The 26,002-nt window shown below is 40.8% G+C and overlaps 1 protein-coding gene across 3 annotated transcripts in view; it reads right to left on the reverse strand.

Moving 5' to 3' along the window:
• Positions 1-5,740: 5,740 nt before the first annotated feature.
• Rell1 (RELT like 1) overlaps positions 5,741-26,002 on the reverse strand; it is a 64,469-nt gene continuing 44,207 nt past the window's right edge. For all 3 annotated transcript variants that reach the window (XM_071614210.1, XM_027937912.3, XM_071614211.1), the window contains exons 6-7: positions 23,381-23,519; positions 5,741-8,509 (exon numbers count right to left, since the gene is read on the reverse strand). In XM_071614210.1, the coding sequence (XP_071470311.1) occupies positions 23,384-23,519 (136 nt within the window). In that variant the 3' untranslated portion in view covers positions 5,741-8,509; positions 23,381-23,383. The remainder of the gene's footprint in view (positions 8,510-23,380; positions 23,520-26,002) is intronic.

A 26,002-nucleotide genomic window follows, 5' to 3' on the forward strand; every position in this document is an offset into this window, starting at 1 on the left:
GATTTCTCAACTGGATCAACTTGGACATAAAAACAAATCTAGTTCTTTTAAAACTCACTGACAAGCCCATCTTCTCAGAAGCATGATAGGATAAAATTTCAGCAAACAGAAAGAGAACACACCCCCTTATCTTGTAGATATGGGTTCATTCAACATTAGGGGGAAAAAATTTCATTCTTTCACATAAGGCTGGACAGAGCACTGGAGAACCTCAGGCTTGGTGGGTGCTGTGTGCCTCTTGTACCGGGCTCTTTCTGGTCGATGGTCAAGGTTAAGAATGTGAATGTGGCAGGAACATCTAGAACCAACTGACCAAAGTCCTATCTCACTATGGAGGGCTTGACTTGGCAACTCTGGCACTTGGCAGCTCTGAGGCCAATAGACAGATCTATGCAGTGTCCATGAGTGAGCATCAACTGTGCCCAGTGTGGGACACATGGGCTCAGGCGTGTTCCAACCACCCTGGAAGGCACGCACTGTCTTCACTCTATGGTTAGAAAACTGGAGTCCTAAGAGGTCAAGGTCACAGGTGGCCGAGGCATCGGAAGGCCAAATCTGGCTCTTACTGGGAGCTGTGACCGTAAGCGCTGGGCCAGACCAAGGGAAGGTGGTGGAAGGGATAACCCTGAGGTGATGAGGGGAGAGGGTTTGCAAGAACATTCCAGAACTGAAATCCATGTGGCCAGAACTCTGGGCACCTGAGCCAAGGCAGCTCTGGCCGTCTTGGCTGTAGGGTTGAAAGCCAGGCTGCACAACCCACGTGGCTCTGTGACTCCTCAGGAATCTGTGAATACCTGCACTAACCACGAGTCGTTTTCATTTGCTTTTTTGGCCACAAGGGATAGAACCCCAAACTAAGTAAGATGAAGGAGGAATCTCCTTGAAACGTCCACGAAATGTACTTCAGGGACAGGGGAACCAGGGGCTGAAAGCAGGCAGGACTCCTCCCTCCTTCTGCACGTTCCCTTCCTTTCCAGCTAGTCCCCACCGGGCCCCAAGCTGACACTTTCTCCAGCTCCTTTGAGTCACCAGCCCATCGTGGGGATGTTCAGCTGCAGTCAGGGGAACAGGGGACCCCAGTGAGTTTTAGGAGAGGGAAGAAGGATTCCCAAAAGAGAGGGTGTCATTCCCAGAGGTACGAGCTCTGGGCTGGTGGAGGCTTGGCAGTTGACTGCCCCTGCCCCTGGACGTCTCTGTCTTCAAAACCTGAGCCCTCCTTCACTCTGTGGCTCTCCCCTGAGGACTTTCAATTCTAACTGTGGCTCAGTTCAGAATAAGAAATGTCCTAGTCCAGACAGACTCTTAGACAAAGCTGTGTGTGCTGGGCCCCTCTGTCTACTTTGATTAGCTACAGAGGGACAGATGCACACAGGCCCATTACCAAGTGCTATGGTTTGTCCCCACCCAAATGCATGCTAAAATAAATAATTAAGTCACCCAGGCATCACCCTATAAATGGGTTAGTATTTCTTGAAGGACTGGGTTATGTCTCTTCAGCTTGGATTAGGTCTCTCAGAAGTGAGTGGGACCTTGTGGGATTGCATTTAGTTGTCTCAAGAGCAGGCGGTTATAAAGCAAACTCTAGTGTTTTGCCCCTGCTGTATGGGCTTGCCCACCATTTTTGCCCACACACCTGCCATATGATGCCACCTACCATGTTTTAACAAGCATGAGAACTTCACCAATGTGAAGGTCCATACTTTGATTTTTTCATCTTCCAAAACCATGGGCCAAAATGAGCCTCTTTTCCTTATAAAGAACTTAGCTTCAGGGATTTTGTTATAGCAACATAAAATGCACTGGCTGGAGATTACGACAGGTGTTGTGACTACAGCATTTTTCTAACCCTTAAAACCCCTTGATACAGGTCATTTTACAGAGGAAGAAATTGAGGCTCAGAAAGATAAGGTAATTTTCCCAATATCTCACAGTAGTGAGCAGCAGATCCAGGGTCCAAATTCAATAAGAAAGGTCATACTAATGCTCTTGAGACCAAGCTGCTTCCAATAGTTACACCACTTCCAAGAAGGAAGTAGGGTATTTATGGAATTCCCTCCAAAATGGAACTTAGTCATCACTGCCAGCATCCAAGGCAACAGCCACAGGAACACAAGCTCCAAAGTAAGGAACTGAACCTTCTAATGAGAAAAATAAATAAATAAATAAGCTGGCAGGATCAGAAAGGAGTAAGGAAAAACTCAAATTTAGTGTTTTACTCATAAAATAGCTAATGATATTCTTTCACTTTTAAAGGTAGACTTTTGTCTATTTATTCATTTAGCAAAAATTCATGGGTACTTTTTGTGCAGGAGGCCTGAAAGGTAATAGCCACAAGACGCCAACAGCCTGCATTGGTTGCCTTCGGCCAGCAGAGGGGGCAAGATACCTGCTCTGTACACAGTGGCTGAGTGGCAGGGGATCCTGACACTAGCTGAGCTGGATGGGCAACGCCACCTCCTAGGCAGGTGTTTGTAGCTACCTTTAGGGACCTCTGGGAAAGATCTGAGAACAGGTTTGCAGAATGGTCCCAGGAAGATGGGGAAAGAAGTTGGATCTGTAGCGGGGTGAGGTGGTACACACCTTTAATCCCAGCTATTCAGGAGGTGAGACAGAAGGATCGCAAGTTCCAGGTCAGCCACTGAATGAGACTCAAAATAAAAAAAATCAAAAAGGATTGGGGATGTAACTCAGGGACAGAGCTCCCCCAAGAAAGCTGTCTTTGCATAATACTAACATGCCCACCAAGAGAAAAGGGTCAGAGGATACAAGAACTGGAAGTGGGACCCCAAGTGCCTTCATCACAGGCAAGCACTAGGCAATAAGCCCACCTGCTTCCAAGTCCCCAGCAGAGGGACCAGCTCCCCCCACCTAGTCACTGCATCACCTTGGGGCACAGAAAGCCTAGCTAGCAAGATGGGTTTGAAGGAACAAGACCCAGGGCAGGTCCCCCTGGCAGACTTGCCCAGAGCTGCCAGAGGCCAGGGTCCAGCCTAGCACTGTCGGGTTGACATTAGGTTATCTGCCACATTTCCAACTGCTCGCTGCTCCCCTAGGAGTTGAGCCAGACAGTGACTCTGCATCCCACTTGTAATAGAGGAGTTATGCAAAAGGCTGAAGAATTAAAAACCAAGTCAATCACCCCAGAGATCCCTTTCAACCATGAAACAAGAAATAGGGGCAGGGGGGCTCTAATGCCCCTGCTGGTGCATATGTTCCAAGTTTCTGGGTTTTCGTGAGGCAAAAATTATAATGTCAACTTTTCCACTTCCTTAGCATAAGTTGTTACTGATCTTGTTTTCAAGGAAAACAGACGAAAATCCCAAACCAAAATTCAATGAGGCACCACAAAGTTTGAAAACACACACACACACACACACACACACACACACACACACACTTTTAAAAATTTTAGCCAGGATATGATGGAAAGCTGGAATGCAGACAGTAACAAATGAGTGCTACCAAAGAATCACGTAACCACTTCTCAAAAGGACAAAGGGGAGCTGACCTAAGTTCAGCTGGCTTGACTACATGTGGTAGGCTAAAAAAATTTTTTTTACTTAAAATAGGGTTGAACAAATTATGTAAAAACATTGTAGATAATAAGAGTGAGATGTTCTTATTATGTAGGAAGAAAATTTTTAAAATAAGGAAAGCAGAAAGTTTAAGTGAATCCCATGGAGTAAGATGGGGTCAGGAATCAGACCCAGGCTCTTATTTAGGGTATAGAAACAGAGCAGGGTGTTCACATGCATGGGTTGGGGTGTGTGTGTGAGTGTGTGTGTACATGCATGTGCACACGCACACACAGGGGAGGCCTACAAACTGGGACACCAGTATCAACAAGCACACTAGTATCCTCATCTTTATTTCTCCATCATTCTCCAAATAAAGAAACCAGGGCTCCTTGGATTAGTGATTGGTTGCAGGTCTGGGGCAAGGAGCATACAAAGAGGTGAGCCTGCAGCATCTCAAGGTGCTCCAGAAAGCAATAAAAGATAGGGGAGAGGGACAGAAAAGGAAAGGATGGAGCCACACCAAAGGCCAAAGGCCCAACCTGAAAGAGCTCTTATCAGTAATAACCAGTGGGGGGGGGGGGGGTGGAGCGGGTTGAACTGCGTCCCCCAAAAGACATGTTGACATTGAATTCCCAGCATCTGTGAATGTGACCCTATTTGGAAATAGGGTCTTTGTAAATGTAATCAAGACAGAGTCACATTGGATTACTGTGGGCCCTGAATCCAATGACTTGTGGCCTTATAAGGAGGGGAAAGGACGGAGACATACACACAGGGAAGAAGGCCATATGAAGACAGAGATCATGAGGCAAAGCAGCTGCCAACCTAGAAAGGCCAAGAGCCACCACCCGCCACTGACCGCAGAAGTTAGGCAGGAGGTGTGGGCCTGATTCTCCCATGGAGCTTTAGGACTCAACTCTGCATACAACTGGATTTCAGACTATAGCCTCCTGAACCCTGAAAGAATAAACCTATGTTGTTTTAGTTCACCCAGATTTTAGTCATTATTGGGAGTCCTAGGAAACTATTACAGATGGTAAAATTACCAGATGACATTTTAAGCACAAATAAAGTGTGCATCTAATTCCAAAGTATCTCCTCACAAACATTTATTCATTACAAGGGAAAAATAGTAACTTTACCAGAGTGACACTTGCTGGACACCACTTCAACCCCACGATCCAAGTGGATATCACTAGGTCATCACACAGCTTTATCATGTCCCCTTAAGATGACACAATGGGAAGCATATGTCACCCATGTGTTATCCTTTCTCTAATGTAAAACCTCTATCTAATTATGAGAAACAGCTGGAAAACCTAAGTTTCAGGCATTCTACAAAAGAACTAGGAAGTACAAAGTCAAAATCATGAAACACAAGATCAACCTGTGCTAAGAGCCATAGCCAAGTAGTATGATGCATGGCATTTTTGGTTGAAAGGTGACGCCAGCAAGCCATTGAGATGATATGATTATATGTTAAGATCTGCATTCATATGGATATTAGACCCCTGCTGTCCACCTCGGCCAGCTACGGGACTCCTGGAGAGTTCCCATTGGTTGGGGAAGTGCGGTAGGAGGGAATTCCGGAGGAGGGATTTCCTGTTGCCAGTCTGGGAGAACTCCGCGTGTGTTGGTCGGCATTTTTTCCCCCGGGAGTGTACGGAGCATTGGCGGGGAGTTTCAAAAATAAAGTTTGTTCCTGCTTGAGTGGCTCATGATTTTGTGCCCAGCCAGACTGCGGCAAACCTGGAGAACAATCACAGGGGCAGGAGACTGAGACCCATCAATGCAATGCAATGCAATGGGTGACCATGGAATAGAAAACGAATATTGGTGGGACAACTCTTGAGAGCCAAATAATTTGTTGTTTAATTCTTTGGAACAATGCTAATTTTTTAGTTCTGATCATTGTTGTCTGGTCATATACAACGTTAACATACAGGGTAACAGAGTGAAGGCTATACATGAACTCTGTATTTCTTTTCTTAACTCTTCTCTATGTCCAAAAGCATACCCAAATTTAAAAAATAATTATGGGGGGGGGGGGGGTAGAAGTACAACAAGAGGTAAAATCTAACAAGGAACCTCAGTCAAATGAGCACTTGAATTTTCAAGACCTAAAAAATTGGGTCCTGTAAAAGTAAGCTCAATAAATTACACTACCTCGACTGTATCTTCAGTGTACAAGGTACCCAACCATTGGATCATTCAGAACAACACATTGTTTAATGTTTTTATTTTTAACTCTGCTTTGGTAGTACAAAAGTTGCAAAAGTACAAACCAGACAGTTAAAAATACATTTGACACTCAAAACAGTGAAAAAATTTCCTTTACAAATGTTTACATCAAGGTGGTGGCCAACTCATTTATGACACCAAGAAGCTGTCCATCATTAGTGTTTTGGATAGTAAGTTTAATGTGGATCCCAATCCTTCTAGAGAAGGAGGAAAAAACACAAGACCTGTAAACATCGGTTGCTTTGGGAACACTTAAGAATTCTCATCAGAGAATATAAACCAGAAAAAAAGCGTATGTGTTGAAAATATTGAATGCTTAACTTTTGGCATATCTGTAAGCCAGTCAGACAAAAACTGCTCAAGTATTAGAAAATATTTAAAATGTACCCTTGGTATAAATACAATCTTAAATATTTCTGAGTATTCTCTTGCCTATGGTATTGCTATAAAAAAAGTGCTCCAACTTGAATAAAATTAAAACATCATTAAAGCTGAAGAATATCTTACACTTATCCCTCACCATTCAGAGGGCATATTTTTAAAGCAAAAATATTATGCTTTATTTTTATGTAAATCTATTGGCCTAAACCCCATATATATTATGTACATTAACACACACCCCTAAAATTTCTAGACTAGTACTTGATGGACCCAGTGAATTTGCATAATGACTTCTGTCCTATGTATATGAATGTACACACATATTTCATTTATTAGTTGTTAGTAAGAATTCACATGAAATTAAATCTACCATCATTTTCAAGGTTAAAAATATTTAGTTTAATGCCAGAAACAGAATCAAGTAAGTATATTTACAGTAATACTTGGAAATATATTTTTACAGAAACAATTTTTGGGAGCCAAATGAGAAATGTGCTTTTTCTCTTTGAAATAAAAGAAGTACTGAAGGCACTCGCTCACCAACACTGATGTGGACGGAGAGAGGAAGGTGGGAGAGACATGTACCTCACCTAACCACAGATCTACCAAAAATACTAACCTGGCCTCTATGTTCTCAGTTGCTCCTTAAAATGTAAAGTTGGAGGGAGAGGGAGGGAGGGAGGAAAGGAGAGAGACAGAGTGAGTGAGTGAGTGAATGAGTGTGTGTGTGTGTGTGTGTTTCCCAGGCCACTAGGAGTCTTAATACCGAGCATTAGTTATGAGATTGGAAGCAGGAACACAAGGACAGGCAGGCAGAAGTTCGCACAGGTCCAGCTTATATGACAAGTGGGTTGTTTTGTTTTGGCCGCAAGTTGGTCAAAACAAGGATTTTTATTTATTTATTCGTACTGGGGATTGAACCCAGGGGTACTTAACCACTGAAACATATCCCCAGCCCTTTTTACCCCATTATTTTTTATTTTGAGACAGGGTCTTGCTAAGTTGCTGAGGCTGGCCTCAAACTTGTGATCCTCCTCTCTCCACCCCCTGGGTCTCTGGAATTACTGGCATGTGCCACCATGCCCGGTTTGAAACAAGGATTTGTGAGTGTGTCTGTGTGTGCCTTTAAACTATTTTCCCCCATTATTAAGTGGATTAAATAAATGAGAATTGCTTAGCTCAAGTTTTAAAAAAAAAACCCTCTTAACATTAGATAAGTGACTGCTATGGTTTAAATGAGGTGTCCCCCAAAAGCTAGTGTGAAACAATACAAGGAAGTGTATAGGTGAAATGATGGGGTTTTGAGCCTTAACCTAATTACTGCATTAAATCCACTTGAACAGATTAAATGGATGGTGTTTGCAGGCAGGTAGGGTGTGGCTGAAAGAGTTAGGTCACTGGAGGCATGCCTTGGTGTTTATATTTTGTCCCTGGTGAGCAAGAGCTCTCTCTTTCTCTGCTTCCTGGTGCCATGTCCTGAGCTGCTTTTCTCTGTCACACTCTTTCTGCCATGATGCTCTGCCTTATCTCAGGCCAGAGCAATGGAGCTGGCTGCCTATGGACTGAGACCTCTGAAACCATGAGTGCCAAGTAAACTTTTACTTCTCTAAAATTGTTTTTGTCAGTTCTTTCAATCACAGCAGTGAAGAAAATAACCAAAACAAAACTGACTAAAACAGTGACCTGGGAGTGGCAAGGTGGTAGCAGAGTTAATGCTGAATTCTTGGACTAGGAAGCCAAGGTCTAGCATCTGGTCCCACTGGACTCCCCATCTCTTGGAGGATCAATTTCTCAGTACTAGACTAGATTATTTCCAAGGACCTTTTGTCACTCAAGTTTCTTTGTTTGTAACAGTCTGGCTAGGAAATCTAATGTGTGAGACAATGCAAGGAAGGTTAGAGGTGAAATGATTGGAGATTTTCTTGCAATCAGTATCAAAAGGGGATGGTAAACTTTGGGGGGATGGAAAGGGAAACACACATATACACAGAGCATGAGCTCAGACTATACAGGACTAATTCCACAGTATGTCACATAATGATCCTAAGGGGATACAGTGTGTACCCCAAGCCCAGGGATAGACAACTGGGACAGATGGTGGCTGGGGGCCGCTGACAAGATTAAAAAAATGAGCTCTTTCCCTCCCTGAAAATGTAATACATTTTTTCAAGACACTTTTTAAACCAAAACTTGTTTCAAAGGAAACTGAATTCTGTTTCTAGCACAGTAACAATATTCCCTTTGAGGCTGTATCCACATGCCGGCTGGCTTCATGATAGAAATTGTATAAAATATATAAAAATATTCCTTAGGCGACTTTATATCTTGTAAATTTTCAGTCTCTTAGAACTCTTCAAATAAAGTCACTGCTGCAAGAGAAAATAAAGAAGGAAAGCTTTAACAAGAGGTAAACATAACACATCTTGATCTGATAAATCAAATAACTGAATATTTAAACACACAAAAGATCTGTAACCCATGCTCTGTCCTTCACCCATTTATACATGGTATCTAGAACCCAGTCTAAGGAAATTAAGTACTACAATTCCAAAAAGAACCCCATTTTCAAGGTCTGCGAAACCAAAAGATGGAGAATGAGAACCCCCGCAGCATGGAGCATCAATCTGTTTTACACATGCTTCTCGGGTGACAGGTGGGCTCCTTGTCCCCGTGAGTTATTCCTTAACATTCATTCTCCAGGGGAACACGTTCTTCACCTCCTTCACCACACTCTCAGGTGATGAGTGCAGAAGGAAGATCCTCATTCACATAGAACCTTGTATGCATCCAGTAGGGAGTCTCTGAAGCCACACCAAAAGGAGTGAACCCTGGTCTCTACTGGGCTCAGGGCAGCTCAACTGGGATTCCATCAGACAAAGAGAACACAATCATGGAATGCTTGATCTCTGGTCTTTGTTGCCTTTGGGGGTATATGTCTGTTTTTGCCATGTGGGGATAGAAACCAGGGCTCACACACGCCAGACCAGTCTCCACTACTGAGCTATGCTCGGATCCCTTAAGTCTTCATTGTACTTGAGGGTTCTGGTTGTATTTTTAAGTCTTTCCAACAACTGCCCTTGTTATTACAAATAAAGCCCCATATTTATAAGTTTTCTACTTTCCAAAAGACTTTTTACAAATACCTCATCACTGACAGTCTTGTTCCCTTTGCTTTCTTGAAGACTGAGTTAACCCAGGATGGGACTAAAATTATAAAAGCCGCCAGTGCACAAGGAACCACACACACACACCATGCAGGTGAGCGAGACAAGGTTAAGGGACAGAACATCCTCCAGTCTGCCAAAACTGTGTCTTTCGTAAGTACTAAGCAAAAGCGGAGATGCAACAGTCTGAAGAAATATGAATAACAAAAATCAGTAGAGGTGCCTTACTTTAAGGACATATTATTTATTTTACAGCTCACCTTTCAAGACATGTACTCTAATATCATCCTATTATCCTTTTCTGTCATTCATAATGATTTACAATGGTTATGAGAGAGAAGAAAAAAGGGAAGAGATATTAATAATTAAAATTGATTTCCCAAATGAGAGGAGTTAGGTAAGAGACTGTGTTATCCCCTTAGCTAAAAAAGGAAATGAAACCCTGTTCCTTAAAGTGACATGAATCAAATTTAAATTATAATGAAATAAGTCATTCTCTGCAATGCATTGCCACTACTAGCAGGGCTGAGCCACACATTGGTCTATAAAGCTGACCAAAGTTCAGTCAAAGGCTACTTTTAGGAAGGAGTCAATAAAGAAGAAATAATCCAGCACAGAAAAAGCCAGAAGGGCCAGCAATGAAAAAATACATAAATGGTACTAGAAAAAAAGAAAAAGAAAAGGCAAAACATGTTAAGATTTTCCAGAAAACCTTAAACTAGGCCATTATCTAAAAAACAGTTATTCCACTATTTTTATGTCTCCTCTTTATGTGCTTCTTAGACCTAGATATTTTTGTATCAAGAAAAATAACTGAGTCAAGGGCACAGGATGTCAGACCTGGTGTGCAATGTTCCACTGCACTGACAGATTTCACTCCAACCTAGGAGAACTTCAAATTGAGAGTGTTTTGCAACAGATTCAACCAATCTTAAGGAGTCAACAAGCAAGACCACAGGAAGGACTAACAATGAGGAATCTGGCCTAGAAGCCTGGATTCAAGTACAGACTCCCATTTCTAACTGTTAAACCTGTGCTATCCCTGTAGCCTGCTCTTGTAGGGTTGCTGGGGGCTTTATGTAAGATGGTGTATGCACAATGCATTATATGGGGCCAAGCATTCAGAATACTCCCAGAGTAGCTATTAGGACCATCATCCAATTCTCTGCTCTAAACAATCACATTAGCTTTCTTCAACAGCTGTCTTCTGCAGCTGATTAAGACTACACTGCGCAAATATCTTTGAGAGAATAATTAAAAGATATATGCTGCTTCAAGCCCTTACTACTAATATCAGAAACTAAGCAGAAATAGGTAAATCAATCTTTTTAAAATTCTTGCAATTCTGGTCTCTCCTTCTAAACACACAAATCCTAAAAAGCAGCACTTTAGTGGCATGATGCTATGAATATTCAGGTAAATATCTTATAATGATGATCTACAGGGAAAGCAGACACCACATGCTCTATGACTTGTAAATTTCTAACTGTGGCCTTATTTCTGGTAGTGTAATGAGGTGCCTAAAAATTGCAGGCTGTGTTACAGTACATTTTCACATTGCTAAATTCCTTCTTATTTCATTCCACAGTCTTGAATACATTCTCACTGATGAACAAATACCTACTTTGAAATCGTAGTAATTCTTTACACTATGCACCAATAAAAGTGTTGGGAAATTTCGTAGTTACAGTTTTACACAGAGTGCTCAAGTTGGAAGAAACTTAGTAAAACTTCCTTATACTGAAAACACAATTCAAAACTCCCAAGTGTAACCACTTCCCTCCTGAAACAAGACTGATGGACAAAACTTAAGACTTTCACTACCAAAGACTTATCTGGATCAAAGGAAGACTATCTTTTTCATTAAAGCTCATTGTTCACTGCATCATCTTAATTGTAAAGATGAAGCCACAGTTTTATCATTGTTAGTTTCCACAGAAGCTTCAGTGTTTTAGGATTTATGTGTGCCTTGTTAAAAATGACCTTCTAGTAAAAAGGATCTGGTCCCTTTAAAAATTAGAAAAATGTTTCAAGAAACTAGAAACCTGTGCAAATTAATGGATACTGTGTGCCAGACCACAAAGGGCAGGGTGTTAAGGAATGAAAACACTTTCTGATTAATAACAACAGCACTGACATTTGCAGTCTTTCTAAGTGCCAGGTACTGGCAGGCTAAGTACTCCAGGTTCTTTAACTCAATCTTTCCAATAACTCTATGAGTAAGTGACAATTCCCATTTTCACAGGAGAACACTGAGGCTTACAGATTCTATTACTTGTCCAAGACCATACAAATTCCGAGAGGAAAGCTGGGAGTCTGCTCCAGGTGGTCAGACCTGGAAGGTAACATGGGCATGCTCACACTGCACTGTCATCTGATCTCCAGGGCGACATCCAGGCATCACTGATCTGGTACCCTCACTTCTCTGCTCCCCACCTACATGGGAGGAGGGCAAAAGGAGGAAAATGCAGAAGCCAGAAACACTGGTAGGGCCTTTCCAGGGAAAGTCATTATGGTCATGGGAACAGTTAAATGATGCTAAAAGCCTACACTGTAAGACACCCAGTCCCAAAGAAGATCAAAAGTGCATCTGTAGGACGGGGTATGGTTCAGTGGTAGAGCTCTTATCTAGCATGCTAGAGCTCTGGTTCCATAAAAGAGAGAGAGAGAAAGAGAGAGAGAGAGAGGGAGACAGAGACAGAGACAGAGACAGGAAGAAACTGCACCTACAGGACACTGAATTCTGAAAACATTGAAAGGCACAGGCCACAGGCACACACAACTTGAATAATAATTTTCTAGAACACTTTTAAATAAAATAAATGGGAAAGTTGTTTATAGAAACAGAGTTATAAAGATTATGAGATCAAAATTCACAATGAAGTCCTGGGGCTACATCTATGTGATCATTTACTGATAATCTGTGATTTCTGTTGGTAATTTAAAGGCTCAAAACTCTTAGTGAGAAGATTTTCTTGTACTAGGTTCTCCTGAACACTGTGTGGTCACATGCCCACAGATAGTAATTACCACAGACACGACACTAGCAGCCTGTAGTAGCCCTACCTACATAGGGTGGCATCTTGGCATAGCAATTACCACAGACATGACACTAGCACCCTGTAGTAGCCCTGCCTACATAGGGTGGCATCTTGGCAGGTGCAGATTAATGGGAATGCATCAGAGTGTACTTAGAGGTTTATAGTGCTTTAAATCTTTCTCTGGTATAAATTGTGTGTTAAATCCTATAAATTAATATTCACACCTTGCTATTTTACCTTTTTACTTTTTTTATTTTTTGATAGTGCTGGGGATATAGCACCCAGGGCCTCCCTTGCCCATTCTAGATAAGGGCTCAACCACTGAGCTACACCCCAGCCCTTATGCAGTCTATTTACCTCAGAGTGTCTCAGAATGATCAGAACTTGCTTTAGACTTGGCTTAAATATTAATGAAAATTGCAAATTCCTTGGATCACACCCCAAACGTACTAAATCAGAATTCACGGGGCTAGAGCCCAGGAATTTGCTTTCTTACAAGGTGCCCAGGTGACGCTAACACACATATAAAGGTTTAAGCCATGAGGTCAAACCTATTACTAACATTTGTCAACTGATTAATAACTGTAAGAATTTAAGTTGCTTCAAAAATTTTGCAAACATAACACTACATAGTAAGCTTAAAATATATATATATACATATATGTGTATATACATATATATACATACATACATATATATATATGTTGTATACACACACACACACACACACACAAAAGAAATGGGGGAGAAGACATAGAACCATTTAGGACTGAAATGTTAACTAAAATTATCATCTCAATTTGAGTTATAAAATTCTTGAATTACTGAATCATTTTTAACTTATTTCAAAGCAGATTGGAACTAGAATTTGGCTAATCTGCCCAGATCTTCCTTTTCTTTCTTTCTTTTTTTTGGGGGGAGGGGGCAGGGTGCTGGGGATCAAACCCAGGGCCTCACAAGGCGTGCTTAGAGCATGCTGTGTTGCTAAGCTACCCCCCCCCCCCGCAGTCCCTACAGGCCTTTTAATGACCAGAGGAACACCCTATTATCACATCACACCTGTTAAAGAGTCACTGAGAGCCAACTATGTAAAGGGTGCCACCTGAAGGCAGGACAAAAGATGAGAATCACAGCCAAGCCCTCAAGGAGCTCAACTCTTATAGGGAAGAAATTTAAATGATCAGCTTCAATCCAAGAAAAAATAAGATGTGGTGTTTCAAGTCTTAAACAAAACTGGGATAGTTTATAATAGCTTTTTCTCATCTATAACACTTATTCTGTATTTGTACACATAGCTCTATTTCAATCTTTGACATTTGAAAGCTGTTACTTAGTAATATATAATCCATTTAATAATCCCCATTGATGGATAGTTAAGTTGTTTCCAGTTACCTGCTACTATATACAAAGCTGAAGAGAAGAACAACTTTGAACATTATCTTTGCATTCCTGAATATCTGTGCTTGTAACCACTTGGGCAAAGAGTACATATTTACATTCTTGACATTTCCACATTACCACCTATCCGTACTGATGTCTCCTTGCGTCAGTGTGATGACGTCCATTTCCCTTCACCTCTTAACCAGGGTGGCAAGGTAAACCAGCTTCCCCTGGGAGGTCTTGGTTTATGTGCTTACTCAGAGCATTCCCTTTTATTCCCAGCACGGTCTCATTCTGGATGTGAGCTACAAGGTCACGCTGATGTTGACATTCATCTTTGTTAAGAGAAAAACAGTGATCTCTATTTTCATTGTATTTATTTCATTATTAGGTAGGGCATTTTTCATGTTTACTGACCATTGCATCTTCCACAAGTTGCCACACTCCAATCCCAATTTAGGGGAGAGGTTTTAATAATTAAAATCTTAACTTTTTAATATCAATGGCAAACTACTTTTTATGCATGTTGGTAGATATTTTTTTCCATTCAAAATGAAAACAGCTCTTCTAAGTAACATAGAAATGTACTACTCTTGCAAATTATATTGCCTTCTTTATTGAATAATGCCCATGAAATTGTGCACTCATTCCTTGCAGTTTTGAATCTTCTGACACCAGGATTAGATCTTACTGAGAAGTCTGAAGATTGCCCTTTATTGCGTTATATACTCATAGCAATTCAAATGTATCATATATTTTACTAATGATTTTCCCAAGTGACAATAACTGAACACTTGTGATTTAGCAGCCCTTGGGATGGTAAGTTTCAAAATGCCATATTTCAAGTAAAATGTAATTGAAATCAAAATGACACTGTATTTAGAAAAAAAAAGGATTCAACTGGCAACTATTTGAATGGAATTCAGCAGTTCCCTAGGAGTGTCAACATACCTCTGGTACAACATCTCCACTAAGCAACAGAGGAATGGCGTTACAATGAACAATACTACCTTTTTTAAATAGGGAAAATAAAACAAGTCAGACACAGCCTCTCTGTTTGGCTTGTGGGCTAGAGTTCAGCTGATTTGCCTTCAATAATCCTCCATCTGAGAATGGAAAAAACAATCCTATTACTACCTTAACAGGTTATGTCTAATCCGGCCTCTCTGAGGCTCAAGAGAGTCAAGAAATAGAGAAAACATAATTCTTATTTACTAAGTGTTTAAATAGAACTCACTTAATATAGTACAGGTTGAATATCCTTTATCTAGAATTCTTAGGAACAAATGTTTCAAATTTCAGTTTTTCAGATTTGAGAATATTTACATGGACTTCACTGGTAAAGCATCCCTAATCTGAAAATTCAACATCTAAAATGGTCCAAAATCTGAGTTTTTAAGCACCATGACTCTCAAAAGTTTAAGATTTTAGAGCACTTCAGATTTTCAGATAACATCTAACAATTACCTATTCAGAACTTATTTAGTGCCAAGGAACAACATCCTGATGAAGCAGAGATATTTTTACTGTCCCCACTTAGATGGAAAAGCTGATGCATCAGACAGTTAGTAATTTCTCCAAGATTACACAGCCAAGAAGAGACAGACCAGATCTTGAGCATAAGAAGTTTGATTCCAGAACGTACACTGCAAAGCTGTATTATCCTGTGTCCTGTTACTTATGAAATATAGGCACTATTTTTCACTTAAGGTATTTATGTTAGTAGAGCTGAAAGTATCAAGGTACAAATTAAGAAAAATAAAAATCGTGATTATAACTATCAATTTCAGCTTCTTTCTAATTATAAGCAATACAGTCTATGAAACCATTTCATTTTCTGCTTCCATTGAGCCCTTTCAGTTCTGTCTTATATCCTCCAAAGTCTCCATGAGTCTTCAATGCTGCAGAGATTTTACGATAAAAATAGCAGATGTCACAGATCCTCTTTTGTAAGTCTTGTAAAAGGGCTGACAGGGCCAGCAGGGCAGAACAGATCAACTGAGGGTCAATTCCTGGTCAACAACAGGGAGAGGGCCTGGAATAGGCCCCTGCCTGAGAGGAGATGGCAGACTTGGTTGACAGTTTCAAATAGAACAAAACAAAAATCTCTGGTCCCCAAGGTTGTCTAAATCCTGCATATATATATATATATATATGTTTTGGTATATTCTGTGCACAGAGCAAAGCTGTGGAAGAAAAACCTTTAAAAAAAAAAAAAGAACTCATTGATAACAGTGAAGTATGCTTCTAGGTCCACCCAAAACTCCCAGAGGATGGCCATAAAGGTACTGGAGCTAGTCAGGTGTGGTGGCACACGCCTGTAATTCCAGCGGCTTGGAAGGCTGAAGCAGGAGGACCTCGAGTTCAAAGCCAGCCTCAGCAAAAACGAGGTGCTAAGCAACTTAGTGAGACTCTATCTCTAAATAAAATACAAGAAAATAGGGCTGGAGATGTGTCTCAGTGGCAGAGTGCCCTTGAGTTCAATGCCTGGTACCGCCCCCCAAAAAACATACTGGAGCTATTTCCAAAAATAAAGGACAAATAAGGCAGTTAACATTTTAAATGTGTCCTCAGTCATGCATGAGTACAATAAAAACAACAGGCCAAGGCAACCCCTGAACCTCAGGGCTATCAGCTTCCATAAAAAGCAAGGCACCACAAGCATCTAGGCTCTCATGTGTGGAGGGCAGGGGGGACCTTTGCACACAGATGTGTTGCATAAGCATGTGTATATACAGCATACTCTGAAAGGACATGGAGGATGCCGATAACCATGGTTCCCCTTGAGAAGGGAACGTAGAGATGATTTGGGGGTTAGGGGTGCAGGTAGGTAAAGACACTTTGGATTTTAAGATTTATTTTTCATCCTGCAGCCCTTCATGATATTGAACTACTTTCTCATAAGCATGTCTTATATTTCAATTTAAAAAAAGATTCCATTTTGAGCCAGATGTGGTGGCACATGCCTGTAATCCCAGCAACTCAAAAGGCTGAGGCAGGAGTTCAAGGTCAGCATCAGCAACTTATCAGGCACTTAGCAATTCAGTGAGATCCTGTCTCTAAATGAAATATTTTAAAAAAGAGTTGGGGTTGCAGCTCAGTGGTTAAGCACCCCTTGGTTCAATCCCCAGTACCTAAAAAAAAGATTCCATTTCCAACACTTGTAGCATTCAATGCATTAGAAACAGTAAAGTTACTGAACCTTGAGGAAGCCCAAGCACAAACTCTGTAATTATCTATCAGCATGACCTTGAATAATATGAAACCTCCTAGAGGTTAGTCTAACTCTGAAACTAGGGAAACAAGGGAGAAAAGTCTACTATAAAACTACAAGAGAAGCCTGAGAGAGCTTGGCTTCTGTCCATCTCCATCTTACACAATGCTGGATCCTTATGGCCTAGCAAAGTGCCTGGCACATAATAGGATCTCAATACATGTTTTAAAGATGTAACAGTACTTTAATTGAACTGAACTAGCAATCACAGCTCTAAAAATCTATGACCTTGGTCTATCTGGGAAAAGACTGGTTTATAAACCTGCCCCTGATCCAGGCAGAACTTTAAAAGGCAAATGACATCAGATGATCCCACAAGCAACCAAAGCAGCCCTCCCATGCTGAGTGCTGGCGAGACTGAAATGATCACTACTGTGAACCACCGGGCTACATGGGTTTACCCCTTGCCAGGAAAAGCAAATCTCCCTCCCATTCCATAGCTATTGAGCATGTTGGCTCCAAAGTGTGAATTTTTCCCATCACTACCCAGTGCTAGGATTTGGGAAAAGCTAATCTGAGCCTACTTAAATGTAAATGGAGATGTTATTATCCACAATGCCTAAAATAAGTTTTAAGTTTCGGTCCCTCACTCAGCTTTTCAGTTCTGGTCAGCTCTACTGCCTTTTCTTCATATAGCAGGTCCTGGAGAGATGTTAGCCTCCTCCCCTCCACACTGAAGACAGACTCCATGCATGGGCCTTCACTCAGGAGCATGACAGGCATCACACAGAGTACTACGATCCCTTGAGAAATGTGATGAGCGATTGATCCAGCCAGGTGGCCTCATCCAGGCCTATTTTAGCTGATGTTTCTTTTTATAAATGTATATTCCATTGCCCCTGAGTCAAATTAAAAAGACTTCCATTAAATCTGGGATCCCTTTACTTACTAAATATGTGTTTTCCCTGAAAAAAAAAAAAAATATATATATATATATATATATCACTCAGGAGAAAAAAATAAACCAGCTAGTGGTACCTGACATTTCCCACCATTACCTCTTTCCCTGGACAGTTAAAAAAATGAAAAGCAATTCAGAGAAGTGCAAATAAAGCAGCAAATGCCAGTCACGGTCACTGAGCTCAAAGGAAGGAGGAGAAGAAGAAAAGAGGACGGCAGAAGCTCAGGAGAAGACACTTTTGATCAACCACCAAAGCTCAGGAGGTTCTGGTAAAGAGCAGACTTTTATCCAAGGGCAGAGCACCAGCACAGCAGCCACAGCCAAGCAGAGAACTTCAGCCCATGCAACATCTTCACTCCCCAACTCCTGTCTTTAAAACAAAGCACACAAGTCTGCAAAACTTTCCAATCCGTCCTGCTCCTACTTTTGATTCCACCTCTTGTAAGAGGGGAATAGTTATCTAAGGCCTCTGTAACACAAATGCAAAAATGGTGCACATTCTTAAGGCATTTGCCAGATATTATCTATCCCTGAGATGTCCTGAGAATCCAAGCTTAATGTTAAGAAGGGATCCACAGTCCCAAAAGTTGATGTATGAGAAGCAGATTCATAAATAGATAGAACCACCAAGAACGGCATGAGGATTTTATAGTAGTAAATATTTAGTAGGTACTAACTGTGCCAAGGATTGATTTTAAAAACTATATGCATAGTTTTAAAAATGAGGACCCTGAGGCTGAAAAGCATTAGTTAGACAAGGCTGGGAGTGTGGCTCAGTGGTAGAGCACTTGACTAGTATGCACAAGGCCCTGCATTAGATCCCTAGTGCCACAAACTGAAGGGAAAAAAAAGAAAAAAAAAAAAACCTTTCCCAAATAAAAGTGTCTTCATAGCAAAGTAAACAATCAGTAGAGTGAAGAGACAATCTACAGAATGTTAGAAAATATGTGCAAAATGTATCTGACAAGCAGTGAACATCCAGAACTTGTAAGAAACTCAACTCAATACCAAAAAAAAAAAGTTAGAAAGAAAGAAACCAAACCCCGATAATACAACTTTAAAATGTGCCAAATATTTTAAAAAATTAATTAAAAAAATAAAAAATTTAAAATGGTAATGTAAACTTATCAAAGGACTTCTTAATAAGCTAGAATTATAAAATGGAAAAAGGAACACATCCTTGGGAAACACGCAATATAGAATGCTTACTACAGTATCATTTTTAAAAAGCAAAAGACCAGTGACAATGAAGACAAGGCAGTGGCATTTGGAGACTGAAAGCAATTCGATTTATTTAACTTTGAAGAACAAAAGCTTATTCTTCTAAGAAGAAATCAAAACACATTTTCTGTGGAAAAAAGAAACCATTTTAACCGCATTGCCAAAATAAATCAGGCAGAGTATAAGTTAGATCTAGCCACAGAAAAGAACTCAGGCCAAATAGGCAGGGTGAGAAGAATAAGGGGGAGGAGAGAACAAACAACAGATTTTGTTTTTAAAAGAGCAAAGGAAAGATGGGGAGAGAGAAATCCTGCCCCAATGTTGACACAGTTCCATTTAGAACACAGTCATTCCTTGGGATCCATGGGGGGAACTGGTCCCAGGACCCAAAGATACCAAAATCTATGGATGCTCAAGGGCCTGACATCAAATGGTACAGTATTTGCATGTAACCTACATGGGTCCTCCTGTAAACTTTAAATGATCTCTAGATTACTTGTAATACCAAATGCAATGTAAATGCTACGTAAATACTTGTTACACCATACTGTTTAGGGAATGATGACAAAGAAGTGTGTATGTGCTTGGAATAGATTCAATTAGAAGAAAAAATATCTGGATCCACAGTTAGTTGAACCCATGGATGTGGAATCTACAGATACCTGGGACCAACTGTACTCAGTTCAGTTTCCATTAAAACCACCTAAAAAGGGAAAAAAAGGAAGGAAGGAAGGAATGGAGGGAGGGAGGGAAAGGAAAACTAACCAATGGGCGGATCTACATTTGCATTTGAATATTTGGACCTATTCTACAGTCAAAGCATTCCAGGAAAATAGCTTAGATAAAATTCCACATTTGAACTAAACCTTCTTTCAGGAAAAAAAATTCAACTATTATCCAATTATATGAAAGTCACATAACACCCCTTTCCTACTTTATTAGTTAAATTCTGGTACAAATCTGATTCGGCCTAAATTCAGAGATTTTGACCCAGTCAGAAAAATTTCAGGTTTCTCTAGTTGGAAAACCAAGTCAAATTAAACTTTCCAGTCACTCTTCCTTGGATAAGAAATATAAGAAAAATCTTAATAAATATATAATTTCTTTTAAATGTCAGTGAATATTCGCTTTCTTCCTTTTTCAAAGTCTATTTCATACTCTATTGGGGTAGTCTCACAGGGTCACCCAGTAGGTTCCAACATGAACAGGGACCTGATTTTCCTGGACCCAGTTAAATGAAGTCTGTGACTCCTGAAACCAAGCTGACTGGGTTTGACTAAATTCTACCACTTTCTTACTGGTAACTCTAAACAAGTTGTTTAACCTCTGTGCTTACGACCTTCATTTGAGAAATTAACACACAGAATGGCCTTTCAAGACAAGCCATGTACTAAATTCCAAAAGCTGAGTTACAATTAATTTACTCCATGGATCATGGGCATTCATAAGATTATTCTCTCTGATTTTGAGCTTGAAAATTTCCATAATTAAAGATTTTTAATTTCAAAGTTATTACAGCAAGTTGGAGGCTCAGAGAATGCATTCTCGTCTAGGCCTCTGCTGATTGGGATAGCACAAGAAGTGTGACTATCTTTTAAGGAGAGCCAGTTAGAGTCTAAATACTCCCTTGGCACTTGCCTTAAATCCATGAATTTCTATCTTTATTTCACATTCAAGGAGAAAGGGGGTAAGGGCTGTTAGGTACAATTTTCAAAGGGTGAAGTTCACATTGAATTCACTCATGTCTTCTGATCAAATGCAATATCCTGCTAGATGACAGTTGGCTTTGCAGAGAGTATCAAATTGTAAACCAGTTACATGTGGTCAGGACTTGAGATGATCAGATCAAGTTCCTGGAGTCAAATACAGACAGAATTTGGGCCAAGAAAGCCACCTGAGCAATCTTAATTCTTTTAACCTTCCCAAGCCTTAGCCAGAATCTACTTAGGACTAGGTCTAATGGGTCTTATAGTTCCTGCCTGAAACTGAGCCAAATTCTCATAACCTGAGCTTTATCTCATAATCTGCCTAACCTGCCATCCAGGTGATAACCTGTCACACACTGTCATCAAAACCCAGGCATTCTTTGCTGGTCCTTCCCTACCTTAGACTTGAATAGCTAGATGCTTCTCTTCCCAGAGAGGCAAGTTCTCCTTTACTTTAATCAAAATACTTCTCTTAAGTTACCGTGGTTACTCAGTAATCCAAATCTAATACAGAGATGCCACTTTCTTTGTTCAATAAGACTTTCTTTTATGCTGGAAATGTTCTACTTCTGTACTATTCAATAGGGGAGATTCTCGCCTGTGGCTATTGAACACCTGACATATGACTAGGGTAAAGTCTTTTGATATAAATTCATTTAAATTTCAATACCCAGAGGTGACTGGTGGCTACCATATTAGACATTGTTCTCAATCATCAGTGGAAACAGTCCCCTTAATGAGCACCCTCTGTGGGTGGAAGGGTGGGTGTAATTGACTTTATAGTCAGAGACCCAGGTTCAAATCTTGACTTCTCTTTCCAGCTATGTGACTTTCAATATGTAACTTATCCTTTCTGTACATCAGTTTCCTCATCTGGAAAACTGGGATGATAATATGGACCCCCTTAGGAGATGTTTGTAGTGAAGACATGGGAGATATATACCAGCACAATGTTTAGAAGACTAGGATACTGAATTAACACTGGCTGCTATTATCATCCACTACATCATCCTGCTCCTGCCTGGCTCCCTTCCCAAGGTCACCAGTAACTGGCCCCAAGGCCAAAGACAGACTTTACTAAACTGTTTCTTTTCTTCAAATAAGGTCCCATTTGGCTCCTAATCTAGGGAAAGAGGGCAGATCTCCCCAAAGGCAAGCCTGAAAGAACAGCAGGAGAAAGCCAAAGCTGTCAGAGCCCCTTTGCCCCAGAGGATTCAGGAGCACAACTCTTTAATTACTCCCAGAACATCTACTCCTCTGAGCCTGGCAGATTATTGGAGAAACTTCAACCCAAATGCCACTGAACCCACCACCCACCAAAGGGAGCTAACTCACAGCACTCAGCAGTACTCACCAAGCACTGCCAGTGTGCCAAGCCTGGGCTTCCTGGTCAGTCCCCAGAAATCTCACTGCCACCCCTTGAGATAGCGTCATTTCCATTTGCCAGTGAGGCGGAAACAGCTGCAGCTCCGTGCCCAAATGCTGGGTTTGTGAGCAGTGAACTGGGATCTGAGGCTGGCAGCCTGGCTCCAGGGCTCAGATGCAACTTTGCCTCTTCTCTGTTCCTTCAAGGCCAAGCCTCCCCCACCCCACCTTCCCTCCCTCTGTACACTGTAAACACTCTGTCTTCAAGTTCAGATTCGGACAGCTCCTTGGATGCTTTGATAGCATGGCTGACCCCTTGCCCTTCACATATAATAAGCATAAAAAGGGAAAATGCAATTCAAGCCAGAACAGAAAGAAAAGAGTAAAAGGAAAGCTAAGCCAGGATCAAGTTATCACAGGGTTTGATCAAGTTATCACAGGGTTTGGTTTTGCGATTTTAAAGCCGTGCCTTCCAAAATTAAAATTGCCAAACCAAGAAGCATTCATTTTTGCCCTTTAATTTCTTCAAAATATTTGTTGGCAACAATTATAATGCTACTGAGGGCAATTCAAAGTAATGTTCCTACTGAGGGTACTGAGAGTAATATTCCTGTTGAGGGTATTTTCTTTGATGTGACACATCAAAGAAAACTGGTTTCCAATTCAAGGAAAAAGCATTGATCTGTTCACTCCAGCCTTTTTCAAAACACAGTTTACCTAGAAATGATGACAAGAATATGTATCATTTGGCCTGCATGGGTTTTTTTACAGGAAATTTTATAAGCCACAAACATTTAAAAACCAGTGGTAATTTCACATTTTAAAGTCTGGATTTTACTTTTTGTTGAATTAAGAAGATATAGCAACATTAGGTCTAATGCAGGCCCTACCAATGACTGATGTGATTTCTGGTTTGCTACAGTCTCCACCACTCCATATTGCCTAGTATATAATCTTCTGTGCTCATTACTATGCAGGCCAAGTCCCTGGAGTTATCAAGTTTGCAGCCTTTTTACAAGAAGCTCTGGGCAGACAAGTAATCATACAAAGGGTCCTTTCGCCTTACCACTTTCAGGAAAGGTTTCCCATTTCCTTGCCAAATGTCATTCCTATGTGATCACAAACTAAAGGGAGGCTCTCAGTACCATGCATCACCTTAACCCCAATGTCACTAAAACTACAGCTCACCTGTTACTCTGTGCCACTTCGCTCTCTCTTCACAGGTGTTACAGGCACCTCTCCATTGACGCTCTCCGTCCCACTAACAGACATCAAACTTCTCCGCTCCTTCTGGTTTGCCTTATTTTCCACTTTTGTAACTCTAAACCTAGAAGCGGAAAGAGAAGAGCTGATGAGCTTTGAGTACAAATCATGAGTGAATCAAAAACCATCTATCTATCTAGGGCTGGGGCTGTAGCTCAGTGATAAAGTGCTTGCCTAACAAGTGTGAGGCCCTGGGTTCAATTCCCAGCACCTCAAAAAAAAAAAAAAAAGTCTATCTAGACAGGCATGGTGGTACATGTCTACACCCTCAGCAACTAGAGAGGCTCAGGCAGGAAGATCATAGGTTTGAGGCTGCCTTAGCATTTAGTGAGACCCTGCCACAAAATTTAAAAATTAAAATTAAACTGTCTACAGATGTAGTTCAGTGGTAAAGTGTCCCCAAGTCCAATCCCTAATATAGAAAGAAAAAAAGTCTACACAGAGGACCCCAAACAAACTCAACCAGAAGTTGGAACAGCAATGAGAAACATTCAATAAGAGGGGCATTCCCCAGCAGCAAATCCTGTAGTCCTCTGCCCAACTTTCCAGCTGATTCATTCAACCACATCATACACAACACTGATTATTTTATAGAGCATGCAAACTACATTAAAACAGGTACTCAAGTATTAAACAGCCTCACAGTTGTGGTTTCTGACAATGACATGAGCTTTATCATCAGCTTTTTTTAACCACAGAAGGCTAATAAAAGCACAACTGATTTAAAACTAAACTGACATAGGGCTGGGGTTGTGGCTCAGCAGTAGAGCATGCGCCTAGCATATGCGAGGCCCTGGGCTGGATCCTCAGCACCACTTAAAAATAAATAAATAAAAGTATTGTGTCCAACTACAACTAAAAAATAAATATTAAAAAAAAAAAAACTAAACTGACATAGCCGGAATGGTCAGTAGATAACTATCTCACAAAAATATACACCTGTCAGTGTATATTTTTGTGAGATACACACACACACATACAGCCAAAAGAACCCTAATAATGCATTTTATCAGTATTAGCTGGTGTTGGGTTGAAGATTTATTTCTGTTTTTTAAAAACAAATTTGAGTTAATTTTCAATAAGGCCTAAAGAAAAAATTAAAGAAGTTGAAGAAGAGATTTTCATTAAAGGAGAAGTTAAAGTAATTAACTTAATTTGACTGTTTTTTAGAGCATTATCATTAAATCCCTAGTCTTTCAATAATAGCTTCTTTCTAGTTCTGGTTTTAATTTCCACAAAAACAATCTAAAATAAATTCTCCTTCTTTGTCCAAAATGTGTTCACCAACCATGAGGAGGAGGAAGACTCTAGGAAGTGAAAGAAAGAGCAGGGGAAAGTTATAAACACAAAGCTATTCTGCCAAATGGGAAGACTCATAAGCAACATGTGTTGAAACACAGCCTATGACCATTAAGTGCTCATAGTACCCAATAGCCAAGAGAGCTGGGTTTGGGAAATTTCAAAAAGTCAAGTCAAACCTGAGTTGAAAATTTCGGCAGATTTTTTTTTTTAAGCAAATAAAATGAGCTGTGTCCAAACAAGCTCCATGTTCTCATTCATCTGCATTCATAAATTCCCATGACTCTGCCTCTTAATAAAACACTGTGGTCATGAGTTGTACTGTTTTGCTGCGGCAAACAGCCCTCGGTCTTCTCCTCTTGGCTTGTGCAACACATGCTGAAACTCAACTGAATAAAAATAAAAATAATAATAATGAAGATAGTCAACATGCTCAAAACTGTTATGAAACCTTTACCTGAGTTATCTCGTCTAGTCTTCACAGCAACCCTATGAGATGAGTGTGGCTGTCATTCTCACTTTAGAGAGGGACATGAGGCACAGGACCAGGTTAATAGTTTGTAAGCAGTGGTGCCAGGACTCAAGTGAGGTAGAAGCAATGGGCTTGGGCTATACTTCCCAGAGGTCTGTCATTTGAGAAAGAAGGATTACTACCAACTTTTGCTAAGAGCTTCCCAACCTGACTCCCACATATAATCTTCACCTCTAGGCTCCAACTGTCTTTGCAGTGTATTGTTAGCAGTGCACTTCCTACCTGAGCCCAAACCGCAGAGACTGCAAAAATGCTTCATGTCAAGTCAGACTCATTTGTTCCTCAAACTGCAAGATCTTTGGATCACATATGGGTCACCAGTAAATGCTACTTTAAGACTGAGACCGCCAGGATGAAGAAAGAAGAAAGAAAAAAGAATGAAGCAATCATCACAATTCATATGGGTCTTATGTGGCAGATGCTTGACCTGATCTGTCTCCCTGGTACATGACTGTATAACATTTCCAGCTGCCTAGCAGTTAGGTGTAACCAAGTGATTTGTGGCCAGGGAACATGAACCACAATGATATGCAGCACTCCCAGGCCTTTCTCACTAAATACCCCCAGGAACAATCCCCCATGACCTTTCTCCTGCTCACAGATCTGACACAGTCACGGCGGAAGGGGCCTGGGACTCTGAACAACAAGTTGAAGAGCCACCTCCCCAACTGCCTGCTTTGGATTCCATACGTGAAATAGAAATGTCTACTCTGTAT

Source organism: Marmota flaviventris, chromosome 7 (genome assembly GCF_047511675.1).
Source record: "Marmota flaviventris isolate mMarFla1 chromosome 7, mMarFla1.hap1, whole genome shotgun sequence".
Classification (NCBI taxonomy): Eukaryota; Metazoa; Chordata; class Mammalia; order Rodentia; family Sciuridae; genus Marmota; species Marmota flaviventris.